The 15,032-nt window shown below is 30.0% G+C and overlaps 4 protein-coding genes across 5 annotated transcripts; 3 read left to right on the top strand and 1 right to left on the bottom strand.

Annotated features, from left to right (window-relative positions):
* The first annotated feature begins 105 nt into the window (after positions 1 to 105).
* LOC116765900 (GTP-binding protein Di-Ras2) lies at positions 106 to 3,695 on the top strand. Its single transcript, XM_032655532.2, has 4 exons — positions 106 to 465; positions 654 to 749; positions 826 to 1,086; positions 1,164 to 3,695. Exons 1-4 carry the CDS (start codon positions 328 to 330, stop codon positions 1,296 to 1,298), a joined length of 630 nt encoding a protein of 209 aa, XP_032511423.1. The 5' UTR covers positions 106 to 327; the 3' UTR covers positions 1,299 to 3,695.
* A 937-nt stretch (positions 3,696 to 4,632) lies between these two features.
* LOC116765905 (uncharacterized) lies at positions 4,633 to 7,456 on the bottom strand. 2 transcript variants are annotated; one of them, XM_032655542.2, is made up of 5 exons: positions 6,961 to 7,456; positions 6,567 to 6,788; positions 6,279 to 6,416; positions 5,976 to 6,195; positions 4,633 to 5,513 (listed from the first exon to the last, which is right to left on the bottom strand). In XM_032655542.2, exons 1-5 carry the CDS (start codon positions 7,216 to 7,218, stop codon positions 5,110 to 5,112), a joined length of 1,242 nt encoding a protein of 413 aa, XP_032511433.2. In that variant the 5' UTR covers positions 7,219 to 7,456; the 3' UTR covers positions 4,633 to 5,109. The 2 variants fall into 2 exon arrangements, with proteins under 2 accessions (XP_032511433.2, XP_061378013.1); XM_061522029.1 differs by having other exon boundaries at positions 6,567 to 6,807; positions 6,961 to 7,093.
* Positions 7,457 to 7,665: 209 nt separating this feature from the next.
* LOC116765627 (integrator complex subunit 12) lies at positions 7,666 to 8,638 on the top strand. The gene is made up of 2 exons (XM_032655175.2): positions 7,666 to 8,177; positions 8,331 to 8,638. The coding sequence occupies exons 1-2, from the start codon at positions 7,752 to 7,754 to the stop codon at positions 8,619 to 8,621; spliced, it is 717 nt and encodes a 238-aa protein (XP_032511066.2). The 5' UTR covers positions 7,666 to 7,751; the 3' UTR covers positions 8,622 to 8,638.
* Positions 8,639 to 10,877: 2,239 nt separating this feature from the next.
* Positions 10,878 to 15,032, top strand: LOC116765854 (doublesex- and mab-3-related transcription factor dmd-4). Its single transcript, XM_032655478.2, has 5 exons — positions 10,878 to 11,178; positions 13,587 to 13,760; positions 13,898 to 13,995; positions 14,317 to 14,476; positions 14,563 to 15,032. The coding sequence occupies exons 1-5, from the start codon at positions 11,020 to 11,022 to the stop codon at positions 14,830 to 14,832; spliced, it is 861 nt and encodes a 286-aa protein (XP_032511369.2). The 5' UTR covers positions 10,878 to 11,019; the 3' UTR covers positions 14,833 to 15,032.

The following is a 15,032-nucleotide window of genomic DNA, read 5'->3' as shown; positions in this document are numbered from 1 at the left end:
CTTACTAAAATCACTATTTACAGAAACAATTTTTTTTCGGATTTGTTTAGCAAGCCTGTTTTACAGTTGACAGCTGTCGTCTAGCATTTTGCGGTCATATCATTGTGTATGTTGATTGGGCGTTGTAAATGGGAGATTTTAAGGATGTGTTTTTATTTAAAGGCAGTATAAATTACCAATACATGCAATTGTAAAGTATAAATAAAGTTGTCCGGTCTAGATATCTCATTCACAACGCCTAAGATGCTATAAACGGTTCGCGTTCATTGCTATTAAACTGCAATCTTGTAATTGATTTTACAAAAGTGTCTCGATCAAAAAGTAGTGATGCCGGAGCAAAGCAATGATTACCGTGTTGTTGTATTTGGTGCAGGCGGTGTTGGTAAAAGTTCGTTAGTGTTGAGATTTGTTAAAGGTACCTTCAGGGAATCATATATTCCAACGATTGAAGATACTTACAGACAAGTAGGTTATACCGATTATTGTTAAATAATAAAATTTCAGTAATAGACGTTTAATATGGTTTACTTATATTATTAACAAAATAGTTATTGTTACAGAACATTTTGATAAATGTAGAATTTTTATTACTTATCTTTAAAAAAATACATTCTACATAAATATGAAAATAACTTAATATTATGTAATTATAGGTCATAAGCAGCAACAAAACTATATGCACTCTTCAGATAACTGACACAACAGGGTCACACCAGTTTCCAGCAATGCAAAGGTTATCTATTAGTAAGGTAATGATTTCACATCAGTTTCCATTGAAGATGTTAGATTTTACTATAACAATTAAAATTATTTCAAAAAATTCAGGGGCATGCTTTCATACTGGTGTATTCAGTTAGCAGTCGGCAATCGTTGGAGGAATTGAAGCCAATATGGCAGACAATAAAAGAGATTAAAGGTGCAGAATTACCAAATATACCTGTCATGTTGGCTGGTAACAAGTGTGATGAGACTCCTGAGATACGGGAAGTATCAGCTGCCGAGGGTCAGGCTCAGGCTCAAAATTGGGGAGTGTCATTCATGGAAACTTCCGCGAAAACTAATCATAATGTCACACAGCTTTTCCAGGTGTTTATATTTATATTAAACACACGTTTTTTTTCTAATCTTATTTGAAACTTATATATACTATTGTTACATTTCAGGAGCTGCTTAACATGGAAAAGAATAGAAATGTGTCACTTCAAGTTGATGGAAAGGGTAAGAAGAAAAAGGATAAAGTTGTTAAAGATGGTGGTGAACCATCGGCTAGTGGTAGAGAGAAATGCCTTGTCATGTAATTATTATTATTAATTGGTAATAATAACATCTTAAAAGTATCAAGTAATAAGCAACATTGTGTAATAAAAATGACAATATTTGAGTATATTAAGATAGTTTCTCTTAGATTCATCACAATTCAGATCCATGCCATATAAAACATCTTTCATTACATAATGTAAATTCTTGTTATGCTATTTAGCTACATGTAAGTCAATTTAATATTCTACTGTAAAATATTATTAAATTAGTATATTTTAATGCCACTGTCATAAAATTACACACTTTTTTTTTTTCGTGTAGTGGATATTATTTATAATCTGTTTATATCAGTTGTAATGATTGATTTTTATATGATTAATGCCTGATGTTGTTTATTACTTATACGATAAATATTGTAATTTTTCTAGTCACAAATCCAAATTTATTAGGATTTAAATTATTTGTTACATTACATTACATTAATATGATAATTTCATGCCTATTATATTATTTTTCATGTACTTATGGTCCCTAGTGTTGAAATGTATATTTTGCTATTAAGAATTAATTATTTACACTAGTTGCATATTACATAATATTATTATTAATAATGACTGAGATGACACTTATCGAATGGTAAATTCCATTTTATAGTGTAAATTACAACGAAATGATGTCTCTAGGACAACTGTTATGCATTATATGCTGATTTATTGATGATCATGTTGTATTTGAAGTAACATTAAGGATGGTTAATGATTATAGTACCTGAAAATAGAACTGTTTCAAGCTTGCCTCGAATGTGGATCATAACGTAACTGTCAACTCACTGATCTTTCATGACTATAATTATCGTAATAATCATTACGGCTTTTGGTACACTTGAATAAGAGACAAAATCTTTTTTTTTCTAGTCATTTATGTTATAGAGATATGTTTTAGTTAGGTTAATATTGAATTGCGTTTTAACAGTTAGTAAACAAACTTCTCAGTTCAACATTAATAGTTGTATATTAGTCAGAAATTGTGATTTTTACTATATGAGCAGCTCAAATAAAATAATCAAAATTTATTTACGAAGTAATAAATACTTGCTTTTAATATCATTAGATGCTTAGACCCTAAGATGTCATTGTTAGATACCACAATGTGCCAAAAAGAAAACAAATTGCTTTAATTTTTTTTTTTTACAACCGTAAAGTTTCTTCAATACAGGTCAAACATTCAAGGAGTTTACTATCTAAGTAATAGTTTCCATTGAATATTATTTGAAGAATAATAGATACCGTAGTAAACCATTTATTGCTATCACAATGACATCTTTTTCTTTTTATTAACTGTCATAATTAATGAGTATTTTAAATGTAGCATTCGCTAGTTTTTAATGCACTTTATTTAATATCATTCACTTACATATCCAATTAGAATTGTCCATAGATTAACATTTTATCTAGTCGATTATCCTTATCATGTATGTAACTCATAGTGAGGTTATCCTTAGGGAAGGTATTTATACATAGGAAAGTTGATTTGTATAGTGTTGCTTAGCAAGCAGCGGTAGGTGATAATTATTATTATAAATGGGCAATTCGCGAGGCTTGAAGAGCGGTATTTGTCTATGACATTCCAGTTGTTATACAAAAAATTACTTATTCAAATAAATACCAAACATTGCCTTGTGATCAGAATTCAAAGAATTAGAATTAAAGAGAGATTGTTGAATAGTTAAAACTGGACCAAAGTTTTTTAATGTTGTTTGATGTATTTTTAACTGTTTGTTTTATATATTATGTGTTGATTATGATTGAATCTTGTTTAATGTGGTATGTACATGTTAGTTGTATTTGGGGCTCAATCATATAATAAAATGTTGTATGATATGATATTTACAACATTTTACTTGTTAATAATATTCTTTAATTATGGTGATATAATATTCATTAATAAATTACATGATTGAGCTTCCTCTATCTTCCATTGTTTTGAGCGCGATTATGTTTTGTTTGTTAAAACTTTAACACATTTTTGAGTGTATTCAGATTGTTTTCAAAAATATCTATCTTTGAAGTCAAGTTCTGCTCTCTGTCTAAGCTTCTAATAAATGATCTCATTCTTAATAGTTCTAAGATTTCCATTTCTTTAAAAGACGTATGAGAGGGAGGTGAGTTTGGCGCAATTGTCCTATTTATATAGATGCGATTATGGAAGCTTACTCTTAGCACAAGCTTGATTAGTTTAGCTTTCCGACTATTCTCTTGAAATAAATAGTTTGTTATTAAATAATAAATGGCACATCGAATTTAACATGCTCTGATTTTTTGTAAAAAATATATTTAATATTTATGACAGTCATTTACCAATTGAAATTATCGGGCCGTTGTCACTTGTCAGAATTATGTTACTATTAAAAAGTACAGATTAAAAAATAAAACAGCGATGAGTACTACATTTATTAGTTTGACATCCATTTAAATCCTTCTGTAATAAAATTTCTGGGTTAGATATAATAAGTCTATAAAAGGTATCATATTAAACAATAATTATGCCAAAAAAACTTAAGATTTAGTGGATTCCAAGTATTGTAGTGTAGAAGCTTATAAAAATAAAATCTAAAGTATAGTAACCTCACAATAAAGGTTAAAAATATTCACAATAAAATACTAACGTTTTATCTGTAACAACGTGGTGCCCGAACATTATGGCAATAATATTAAATAGGGGTTTATAATAGTAATCATGGTAGCAATCCCAATCCCTTTAAAGAATTTTTTTAACTATTTTGAATTCAAATCATTCCGGTAAAATATTAGTACCTAATCAATAGTCATATATCAGATAGTGAGTCTTATTAAACTCTTCTTAGAATCGAGTGAGCTACCTACTTTGTCAAAGAAAAATTTCAACAGCGTAACATATTTTAGCAATAAATAATCAAAAATCTTTTATTACATATATTTAAACATCAGTTATAGCATTTTCTTCTTATTATTTTTAATTATTCCATATATTCGCGTGGAAGTCTAAATAAACTTGGGTCAATATTATTGATTATTTTTCCAGAATTGAAATTAAAATGTTTTTTATCTATAACCGTTTCATTATTATTATTGAAAAATTTAGACTTTATGGAGTATTTGTATAGAAATAAATGATTTTTTGTTATTATTACGTCGTTATTTACCACGAGGTTTCGAATGTTTGTTGACCAATAGCAATTATTGTATTTGAATTGAGGTTAGAATTTGCTTCTGATTATTGTATAAATTAATGCTTATATATGAACCAAACGTGTTAAGGTAAAGCGATTCATAATATTTTTTCCCACTTGTCATCGAGCATCATAACACGAAATGAAAATAATAAAAAAAAATATTACATAAAAAAGTTATTTTATTTACAAGCTTTAAAAATATAAATACCCTTAACTCTAACATTACTCATAATTAAAAAATCACAATTCATTAAGTGTAAACATAAAAAAAATTATCACAACAAAGTTATTATGGCGGATTAACGAAAAATATATGAAACATACAGAAATTGGAACAGGGTTTCCGTCCCGCGACAAAAAATGTTGACAAATTTAACTTGGATAAAAACTCTTCCAAAACTCCTCAACCTGAACTGTTTTAATTTTTATCATTTATATATCGTTAGCTTCATGGAAATATCCGATAAATAGTAGTGTCGAAGAAAAATCTTTAAACTGTTAGTTTTTGAGTAAACCATGAAAACTCCTACAAAGAAAGCTGTAGGTTTACATTAACATCATTGTACACTTTCAATTATTGTATTAGATGCCAATTAATTTGTACATATAGGTATAGCTTTGAGTAATTTTAAATAAATTTATAATTTATTCTGATTTCCATCATAAGCAGCCAGACTAGGCAATCTACCGGTGCTGGCTGATCTTTTAATTTTAGGATCGCATGTTATGGCCAAGGTTTCTTTGTGTTTTTTCTGAGCTAGTTGTGATCTTGAACAAATATCCAGAAGTTTATTTAAATTTTCTCCGCTAATTCTATCACCAATTTCAACTGCCTGTACTGGTGGACTTTCTTGGTGTCTCATTATCGGTGTGGATCGATCTCGCTGCTTTAATGCAATTTTTACCAATCCAAAACTGAGGTTGAATGGTATATTGAGTACAAAATTGAATAAAATCATTACAAGCAATAATACTAATGTTAGATTGAAGGATATCATTAGAACTCCATACATGATCTTGTCAAACGGATACCACAGACCATCTGTTGAGATAATATACTATATTAATATAATCAACACATTTAGAATTGGATATTTTGGTGTATCAAAACCTTAAATAAAAACGTATAAAATTAAAAAAAAAATCTTTGTGCTTCATATCAAATTCAAACTCGCTGTCTATTGTACTAACAATTACATAGCAATAGTTATGAATATATGTATTGGTAAATAATATGAGATTACTGATTATTGTTTTCAATTGTTTGGCTTATGTTTTTGTTTATAAAGCACATGTCTGCTTCATGAGGTCACTTATTTTTTACCATTTAGAATATTGATGCAAATGAAAAAAGTTAATCATTAAAGCAATTCTAAGGAGGTATAATGGATATTAAAAATTTGTAGTGTTTCATTCTGCATAATTACATACATAACTCATTAATGTAGTGTTAAAAGAATTGTTTATAACAGAAATAGTATATTTAACTTAATAGTACATTTACCTGTCACTCCATGTATCATAACTTTAGTAGTTTCGCTGATACATAACATAGGTTCTGATAGTAATGTTGTAAACATTCTTACACCAATCTTAAGAGGATTCATATGTTTTATGAATATTAATGGATCGGGTGGTGGGACCTCGCATTCTGAGGTCCAAATATACCATTTACATGTGTTTATGGCCTGCATAAACTTTTCCATTTCCTGTTTTTCTGCCTCCTGAAGTCAAAATATCAGTGAAAGTTACACCATCTTAGAAATTACTTGTTATAAAAAAATGCTTTATAAAAATGCTTATTAACCTTATATGATGTGAATACTTCATACAAATACAGTCCAATAATTACAACAAATATCAAGTGTTTATGAGACATGTGATTCCATAACCACACAATTGTACCCACACCTGCCATAATACTAAATAGCCATGTGATTTCTGTCTGGAAAAAGGAAAAGTAATATTCTTGAAATAAAAAATAAATAAATTGCATACAATTTAAATGTAATATTTTTACTATTATTATAAATATCAAATAAATTATTCTATCCAAATATGAAATTTGTATAATTTTATCTTACAAATTTATTACCTTGTATTCAGTGATGTAAAGTTGAATATGCTCATGCCAAGCCATAACAATTTTTTCAGTAATGGTCGGTTTATAGATGGCCTCCTCAATATAGCCCATTGATCTTCTATACATGTCTTCAGAGAGAGCTTTACTTGGCAGAACATATTCGTTAAGAACTTTCCAATGCTCTGTGTTATATCTCATTTGTAGTGATACTTCAACACTGCCATCTTCATTTTTCTATAGAAAAATTAATAATCTGTTTCCATAGAAATGTAGAGATAAAATACACATAAATTTTGATAGCTTGAATTAAATTACAACATTGGTTTAGAAGTAAAATTTGTTTTTATTTAGAATCGATACAAGTTTGAATTGCAGCAATTGAAAATGTTTCAAAATTACAACTTACCTTAATCTGCCCTCCTTTTAAAACAAAAGCTAGAATACGTTTGTAAAACCATTCTCCTGTCGCCAAATTATTGGTTTGCACTTTCTTTGGTGGCGCAGTTCTTAGGTCGGGTGGTATTTCTGCGTTGTTATTTGTGTCAAAAGTTATAGGACTAACGTAATCCCAAGGATCAGGTCCTATTTGTACGTTACATTGTCGCCCAGAAATATTTATTAAAAAAATAAGGACACCGCAACAAGTCCACTTGAATAACATCATTGTATTGTAAGAAAAACATAAATGATAACAAATGAAATCGTAGGTGTAGTGACTAACACAGTATGTTTTTCCCCATAAAAAGATACTTATTTAAAACATAAAAAAGAAGGGTCTCTAGTTTAAGTCTAGGAAATGGAAATTATAAATACTTTAAGTTTTATTGTAAAAAAACATGAATAACTATTCGCACGTTTACTTTTTGAATTTAAGGGTCTGATCTCATTTTCTGTTACTGACATTTGACATTTTAGAAAGAAACAATCAGTTCTAAAACAAACTATTTCATAATTTTAAGGTAAATAATGAGTTGGAAACTTTACTTTTTTATTGTACTGATAATTATACATATTTTATTTAATTCTCATAAAATCAAGTATTCTTAAATGCATATATTTGCTCAACCTGAATAACAAATAAATTATGTGAAGACATTTCCGTTTATGACTTTTAGGAGCTGTCAATTCCCTTGCCAATTACAAACTGAAAATACTTGGATTATTATTAAATTGAAATTGGTTAATTATATATAAATAATGTCTTCGATTGATTTCGATCCTTCGATTAAACTATGTTTAAAGTATCTACATTCAAGTGCGTCAGATTCAACAGAGCAACTTCGTTTGACTCTGGATGATATGATTCGACAAACTTACGGTAATTCAAAAACTTTAGGTAATGTACTCCCAAAAAAATATCTAAATGAGGAAAAAATGGAATCACCTTCGAGATCAAAGCACAAAGGTGACAAAAATGTTACGAAAACAGTTGCAATTCCACAACAGAGCCCCCAACAAATACAAATACCTGAAAGAGAGAACGATGACGGTTCCGTGATGGATGGAGATTTATCTTTCGATTTCCTACAAGAAGATTTGAATTGCGTTGTATGCAGACAAATTGCAGTTCAGGCTGGAAATCGTTTAGTGGAATGTGATGTTTGCCATGCACTTTACCATCAGGTATTTTTAAATTGTTATAAATCGACTTGTAAACTAATTACTACAATTTAACCATACTTATTTCACTCCAGAAGCTTTTAGACCTGTTTGCTAGTTAGCAATAATATTGTTATAAATATAAAATTACTGTAACTTTACATTAATTGTTGTCAGGATTGTCACAAGCCTGTTATAAGTGATAATGACATGGCGTCGGGATGGAAGTGTGCATCATGTCTGTCATCTCAGTTTCTAACTGCTTTCCCAAACAAGGCTTCAGAACCAAAGTCACCCACTCAAGTCTCAGGGTCTACCACACCAGTGAAAATATCTAGCAGTAGTTCAGCTTCCTCATCCCCGTCCAAAGTGGTGACACCTAATATTAACATCATATCCGCTGATAAAAGAATACAAATTATGAAGAAAAAGGCAGCTAAACAGCATGAAAAAAAGAAAAACAAATAAAGAATTTGTAATGTAAATTATGTGTCTCATTATTACTTAATAGTTCTTGGTTTTGCTTATATTAAATGACATAAAGTTAATAATAATTGTTAAAGGTTTTAAGAAAAAAATAAATATATTTTACATTCCAACAAAAAATATTTAACTGTTCTATAATTTTAAAATCAAGATTAAAAAAGTTTTCATAACTTCATGATAAGTTTTGATTTATAATAATATGATCTCTAAGAATATTGATATAGATATTTTTAAATGTAATATATAATAATAGCTTTCGGAGTTTAGAATTTCAATCATCAAAATGGACGTAATAGGATTTGTAAAGTCCAATTGTCTGTGGGTTGGTTGGTTGGTACTTGATATCCTTTTTGTCTTAACGTGTAAAGCATTAGGTCGAAGGAATACGAAAAAATACTGATAACTTTTATAGAAATATATAACTTCTATATTAACCCGATCCAAAGATGAGATTATATTTTATGTGCGATTTGTAATTCGTTTGCAGGCAGTAAAACTAATCACAACGTATTTCGATAGATGAATATGAAACATTTCCAGAGAATGACATTTTTTCTATATTTAAACTATGGCTTCATTCGATTTGAATTTGCTTGATATCATACCAGTATATTATTTAATGTAACGAAATATAAAAGTTAAAAATAATGTGAAAGTTCCTGCTGAGTGCTGTCATGTCACATGTGTTGACATTGACATTTGTAATCTATCTTTTTATTATTAGAACTACTGCGGTTGAATTGGTAGATACTGTTTAGTCTATTTTTTGGAACGGATCCCGAAGATACGTTTGTATTGTACCGGTCATGATTGTTATTTCTAAATATTGTGGAGGACTTTAAGTTGCTTAATAATTAAATTGAGATATTTTAAAATTAAAGCATTGGTTAGGTATATAATATGGAAGGTTGCATCTTCGTTTTGGATATTTTTATTAAATACGTATTTTTATATTGTTATATTTTTGGAGATTTTAAATATTATTTGGATTTCGATACTGTAATCGTTTTTAAAAGCGATAATTTAAACGAAAATGTTTATAAAACATTTGACGAATTATTTTATTCCATCTCAATAAAGGCTGATTTATTACCTTTAATGTTCTTACTTATCAAACTTAAAAGTACTTTATTATTTAAGGAATTGTCATATTTTTAGTATGAAATATAATCATATTTATTATCGGTTAAATAAATATATTCATATGTTTTATTTACCATCATGAGAGTTAAGTCCGTCGCTAAACTAATTGTTCTGGCTCTAAATTACCCTATATTTATTAAATATTATAATAGAAATATTTAAATTTTATTATAAAACGTAATGCGCTCTGTGCTCAAAATCGACTTTAAGCTTTTAAAGGTGTCATAAATAGCCCGAAGTTATATTACTATCCTTTCATCGATGATCAGAGGAGTGAAGAAGATCAACTTCTATTCTTAGAGTTTTGTAATCCCTTTCAGAATGAAACTAACTTTCAAACTCGATTTCAAGTGTCATAAGTACCCACACTAGCGAAATATTTATTAAATAATAAATGATAAAGTGGATTATTAAGTTATACCTACCCTCACAGATTTTTATGAAATTTGTAAAATTTAAATCAACATTACCAAGAAAGGTACCGTACTTTAACAAAAACCTTAATTCGTAATTCAGATAGAATAAATATAACTAGTAAGCATTAATGTAAAATACTTCTGTCCATGTCCATAACATGAATATAAAATACTTCTGTCGGCATTTGGGATAGCTAGAAAGGACTACATGAGTATCATAAATAAGTACATTGTTACTAAACAAATTGTTGTTACTAAACAAATTCCAAGAAAAATGAAAGTACCCAAACGTAAATTAATAGTGTACATACTATCAAAGCGAAACAAATTAAATCTATATGTATGAAATATAATAACGTAAACACACTCTTAAATACACCTATAGGCTACAACACTGTCATTGTTGCTTTTATAAATGTAATACAAGCCAAAAGCTACACAATTTCCGTTGTTTTTCCAACTGAAGTTTGTAACCAATGAAGATTGCTCTCGATTCCCATTGGTTGACTAGCTTTGCGGGGCGGCTTGGGGTGAACGGGATGCTGGGAAGATATCAGGAACTTGACTCTATCTCCTGTGATATGAAGTCGATGTTCTCCCGCTCTGGATACAAACTCATTGTAGCGACGCCTACCGTCTCACGCTTAGAAATAAATACTCAAGCTTACCGATAGTTTCAGGGCGGAGTGTTGTGTGGGCGGAAGATTTGTCTAATTATATTCCTATAACAGTTTTAAAGTTACTATGTGATTTTTTTTACATTTTTAATTAATATCATTTGTGAGTTTTAATCTTTATATATTATTGAGTTTGACTCTAAAATGAACAACAGTAGAGCCCGTGTTCCGAAGTGCGCTCGATGTCGCAACCACGGTCTCATATCTAGTCTCAGGGGACACAAGAAGTCTTGTGCTTATCGAGATTGTCAGTGTCCGAAATGTGGATTGATAAAGGAGCGGCAGCGAATAATGGCCGCACAGGTGAGATTATAATAGTTTTCATAACTTAACTTATAATAAGATGGATGCACTGTAAAGATACGAGAACTAATGAGATCTAAGATTTTCGCGAGTAGGTAATATTTTTCGGATCTACTAGATATGCTTTTATAATTATTTTTAAAAACGTACTCTCGACGTTTTGGTTACAGACGAGATGAGAAGAGAACTAAACATAAGATGCACTGCACGTTTCATGTTACGTATATATTTTTTTACGTTAACATTGTCGTAGTTTTTGTTTTATAATAGCAATAATGCCGTCGTATAAGTATTGTTTTATCACTTTAGTAGAGTATAAAAACTCAAAGCAATATTATTACTTAATTAAACTCTTTTTAAATATGTGTTGCTATAATCATAAAATTTTAATTAAATAAATTTAGTAAATAATACTTATAATAAATTATTTTAATACCTTTTGTTTTAATATACGTTTGTCTCAAAATAAAATCTAATTATTTTAATTTCCTAAATAAAAACAATTCTAATATAAGGCTTATTCTATATAACCTAATAAATGATTTTTCTGCATCACTGGTGTATGAGCTAATCGATTTCGAAAGAAACTTTGTCAGAAACTAAAAGAATTTATCAATGAGCAATTATTAAGTTTTAGTATCGATTAAAATAAAACTCGCTAAAGTCTTAGTACTCATTATTTAGTATCGATGTTATAAGTATCTTTATTTATACATTGTTACGAGCCTGTCAATAAAAAAACCGTTGGTATTAAGATATCAATAAGAATTCTTTCAGAAAATATATGTTGCACTTATGAATAGTGTCACAACTGCTTTAACCTTTCATGAAAACAATAGTTGAGAATAAAATTTAGTTTTTTACATATGTGTATGATACGGCTGACTATAATTGATTTAATGTACAACTTCAAAATTATTCTATCAGTTTTAATAGAGCTAATTTGATAACAATAAGAAAAATATTGTCACTTGTAGTATAAGTTTTATAAGACCATCTCCACCTCCAGGATACGAGTGAATAGTATGTTTCACAATCATTGAGCATATATATCTATAAATCCCAAAGTATCTATGTAGAATTCTACTACGACCATAGACAAAAAAAATGGTTACTTAACTATTGCTAAACTTAAGAAATCTGAGGGAATAATAATAGTCCACAATATAACGCAACTACTATTAAACCTATTTAATTTGAAGTCTTGTTCCAAGAATTTTTGTTTCCTTGTTACTGCAGACACATTATTTACATTATATAAAATAGATAGATACTCCTACATTCTTTTCGTTTCTATTTGACAAGCCGTGTCGCCTATGATCGTCTTGAATGTTAGAATGTAATTAAAAAAATAGAACAGATACAATATTACATAACAAGAGATTATTAGATGTTTTCAATTGAAAATGCGAAAAAATAAATAGTATTTAAGATAAGTGGTTCTCATATAAGTATCTATAACAAACTGATCTTGCTTTAAAGTTTAATATAAAAATACTGAAACTTCATATTTAAGACACGGACATCGCATTACCTAGTTCAGAAATAAAACGCGAAGTAGATGCGTTAATGTGTTTTAATGTAGTGAAATCGAGACCAGCTAATGCGTCGGGTTTATTTAAACAAGTGGCACGTGTTTATGTCGACGCCGGATGAAACATCGATCGGTTTGTTCAGTAATGCATCGCTGTCGATGTCCTACGGGACTGAATACTATGAGGCACTTCCTTTATTTAAATATGTTGATAAGATCGATTAAAGTGCGGTTTTCAAACAGTACCTACTTTTCAACTTTAAACAGATTTTTTTTATTAATGAATTTAATAAGTTGTAAAACTTCTTTTTCCATTGTAAACAACTAAAACGTTAGTTGAACGAATAATATTATCATTTTTGAGTATTATTTAAGAGATAATATGAAATATTTAGTAGCAAATGTTTTAGTATCGAATTTACCGTATAAGTATTCCGGGGACTTAGTTATTTAATTTGTAGGGATCAAGTTTTATTTTCGTTTCCAATGAGGCGGCCGACGGTTGTCGCCCAGAGATCCCTTGGGTGACCGCTCACCAAACACAAACATTGTCTGTTTGTCATTGATTTTCTGCTAAATTAATTTATATATCAGTTTACCAATCGGTCAATGTCTTAAATCTTGTTGACGATGAAAGTTTTTGATCTGAATTTCCATTTTAGTGTAACATTTTAATGGATAATATTACGGGATATATTTTTCAAGTTTCCTATTGTTGAAGTATTTTCACTATAACAAGTTAATTACTACCTAACACTACACAAAGTATTGTGTTATAATTAATTATCTATTAGATCGCAAACATAATTTTAGGCCAATCGAATATAGCATGATATGGTAAAAACAAAGCAATGATGACGAAATTACCACCTAGGTAGCCTTAAAAAGACAACAAGCCGCGGAGGACAAGATAGCCTTACATTTGGCGTCGGTCGAGAGCGGCACAAATCTCGCGTCGCTGCCTCCGGGTCGTATTTACGGCATGAGAGTTACAGGACCTTCACCCAGCTCGGGACCTGATCCAGACTCCGTTGTTGATGATCATAGCGTGAGTAATTTGAGAGTGGGATAGAGAAAAAGAAAGAGAGAGATTGAAAGTGGAAGAAGACGCTGTGATTGCAGATAAATGCTTAAAAGATATTACGTCTTTACAAGGCCAATATTTTGTCTTTTTTGTTGTTGTAGCCCATCCACATTGACAGTGAAACGAGCGATTCTTTACCTGACTGTTGCACGGCAACTCAAGACAACGACGGAAATTCGAATGCAAATGCGCGATCTTGGTATATAATATCATTTATTAGTTGCTTTAAATCACAAGAAGAGACCGCTCAGATTGGAAAGGTTTAAATTTTTTATCGATTTCTAATCTTGTTAATTGAGTCATTCTTAGTTTCCCGTATTTTTAAAAGTACGCTGCTCTAGGTAAGTTATAATCGCGGCGATACGGTTATATAAAAATATTTGTACAATAAAAAATTTTTATTCATGATCAGATTGTCTTTCAATAAAAGTCAAACGGTCGTAAGGGTTGCTTATTAGCTATTAGGATAATTAATAACATGTTAAAACAATTTAGAAAAATTTATAAATCATTCATTTAGTGCTAGTGAAAACGAAGAAAGTTTGAGCAGCGTGAGTACAGCAGGACTGGACATGCTCAGGAAGTTGTTCCCGGGGAAGAAGAGATCGGTTCTTGAATTGGTGTTACGAAGATGCAACCATGACTTGCTTCGAGCTGTGGAGCACTGCAATGCTATACACGTAATAGAACAAAAATGTTTCGTAAACGTTTTAAAACAGATTTTTATCTTTTTGTCCGTTAAGTTAATTCTATAATGTACTTCTAGGCTCAACGTGACAAATCAACTGCCAGTTCAAGCGGTGTTCGTTATGAGAACGTATCAAGTTCTCAAGAAGTTGAATCGCGATGGTCGGCGTTTCGACCTGTGGGGCCACGTCCATTGCTGCCAACGTTGGTGATGGGTCGCGTGTGCGGGTCTGAATGGCTTGTGCCTTTGCCGGCACTCCCAGCTCTATCCGGCCCTTTGTTACTGCCCCTGCAACACACTCCACCAGCTTGCGCCCCAGATTGTAGGCAGTGTAATAGTCATCATTAGAACATATCTTGTGAAAAGTTATTTTATGTAACAATACATCCAGACTCTGATATATATGTTATTGATATTAAGTATAAATTAAGTGAAATGTCTTCTATGCTTAATTATTTTTTAAATTGGCTAATGAGCTACGTATTTCCATGTACTGCAATGTTAGTATAATTATTATTATGCCAAAGGATTAATGCCAAAAAAGTGTT

The sequence above is a fragment of the Danaus plexippus genome, chromosome 11 (assembly GCF_018135715.1).
Source record: "Danaus plexippus chromosome 11, MEX_DaPlex, whole genome shotgun sequence".
NCBI lineage: Eukaryota > Metazoa > Arthropoda > Insecta > Lepidoptera > Nymphalidae > Danaus > Danaus plexippus.
This window is presented reverse-complemented; position numbering and strand designations above follow the sequence as displayed.

Excerpts from the sequence above, each read along its gene's own strand:
- LOC116765905 (XM_032655542.2), bottom strand. The coding sequence starts at position 7,218 with ATGATGTTATTCAAGTGGACTTGTTGCGGTGTCCTTATTTTTTTAATA. Across the intron at positions 6,789-6,960 it reads TAAAAGGAGGGCAGATTAAG|AAAAATGAAGATGGCAGTGT; the intron begins GTAAGTTGTAAT and ends ATTTTTCTATAG. Across the intron at positions 6,196-6,278 it reads AAGTATTCACATCATATAAG|GAGGCAGAAAAACAGGAAAT; the intron begins GTTAATAAGCAT and ends TTTTGACTTCAG.
- LOC116765900 (XM_032655532.2), top strand. The coding sequence starts at position 328 with ATGCCGGAGCAAAGCAATGATTACCGTGTTGTTGTATTTGGTGCAGGC. Across the intron at positions 466-653 it reads TTGAAGATACTTACAGACAA|GTCATAAGCAGCAACAAAAC; the intron begins GTAGGTTATACC and ends ATGTAATTATAG. Across the intron at positions 750-825 it reads AAAGGTTATCTATTAGTAAG|GGGCATGCTTTCATACTGGT; the intron begins GTAATGATTTCA and ends CAAAAAATTCAG.
- LOC116765627 (XM_032655175.2), top strand. The coding sequence starts at position 7,752 with ATGTCTTCGATTGATTTCGATCCTTCGATTAAACTATGTTTAAAGTAT. Across the intron at positions 8,178-8,330 it reads GCCATGCACTTTACCATCAG|GATTGTCACAAGCCTGTTAT; the intron begins GTATTTTTAAAT and ends AATTGTTGTCAG.
- LOC116765854 (XM_032655478.2), top strand. The coding sequence starts at position 11,020 with ATGAACAACAGTAGAGCCCGTGTTCCGAAGTGCGCTCGATGTCGCAAC. Across the intron at positions 13,761-13,897 it reads CCGTTGTTGATGATCATAGC|CCCATCCACATTGACAGTGA; the intron begins GTGAGTAATTTG and ends TTGTTGTTGTAG. Across the intron at positions 13,996-14,316 it reads AATGCAAATGCGCGATCTTG|TGCTAGTGAAAACGAAGAAA; the intron begins GTATATAATATC and ends TCATTCATTTAG.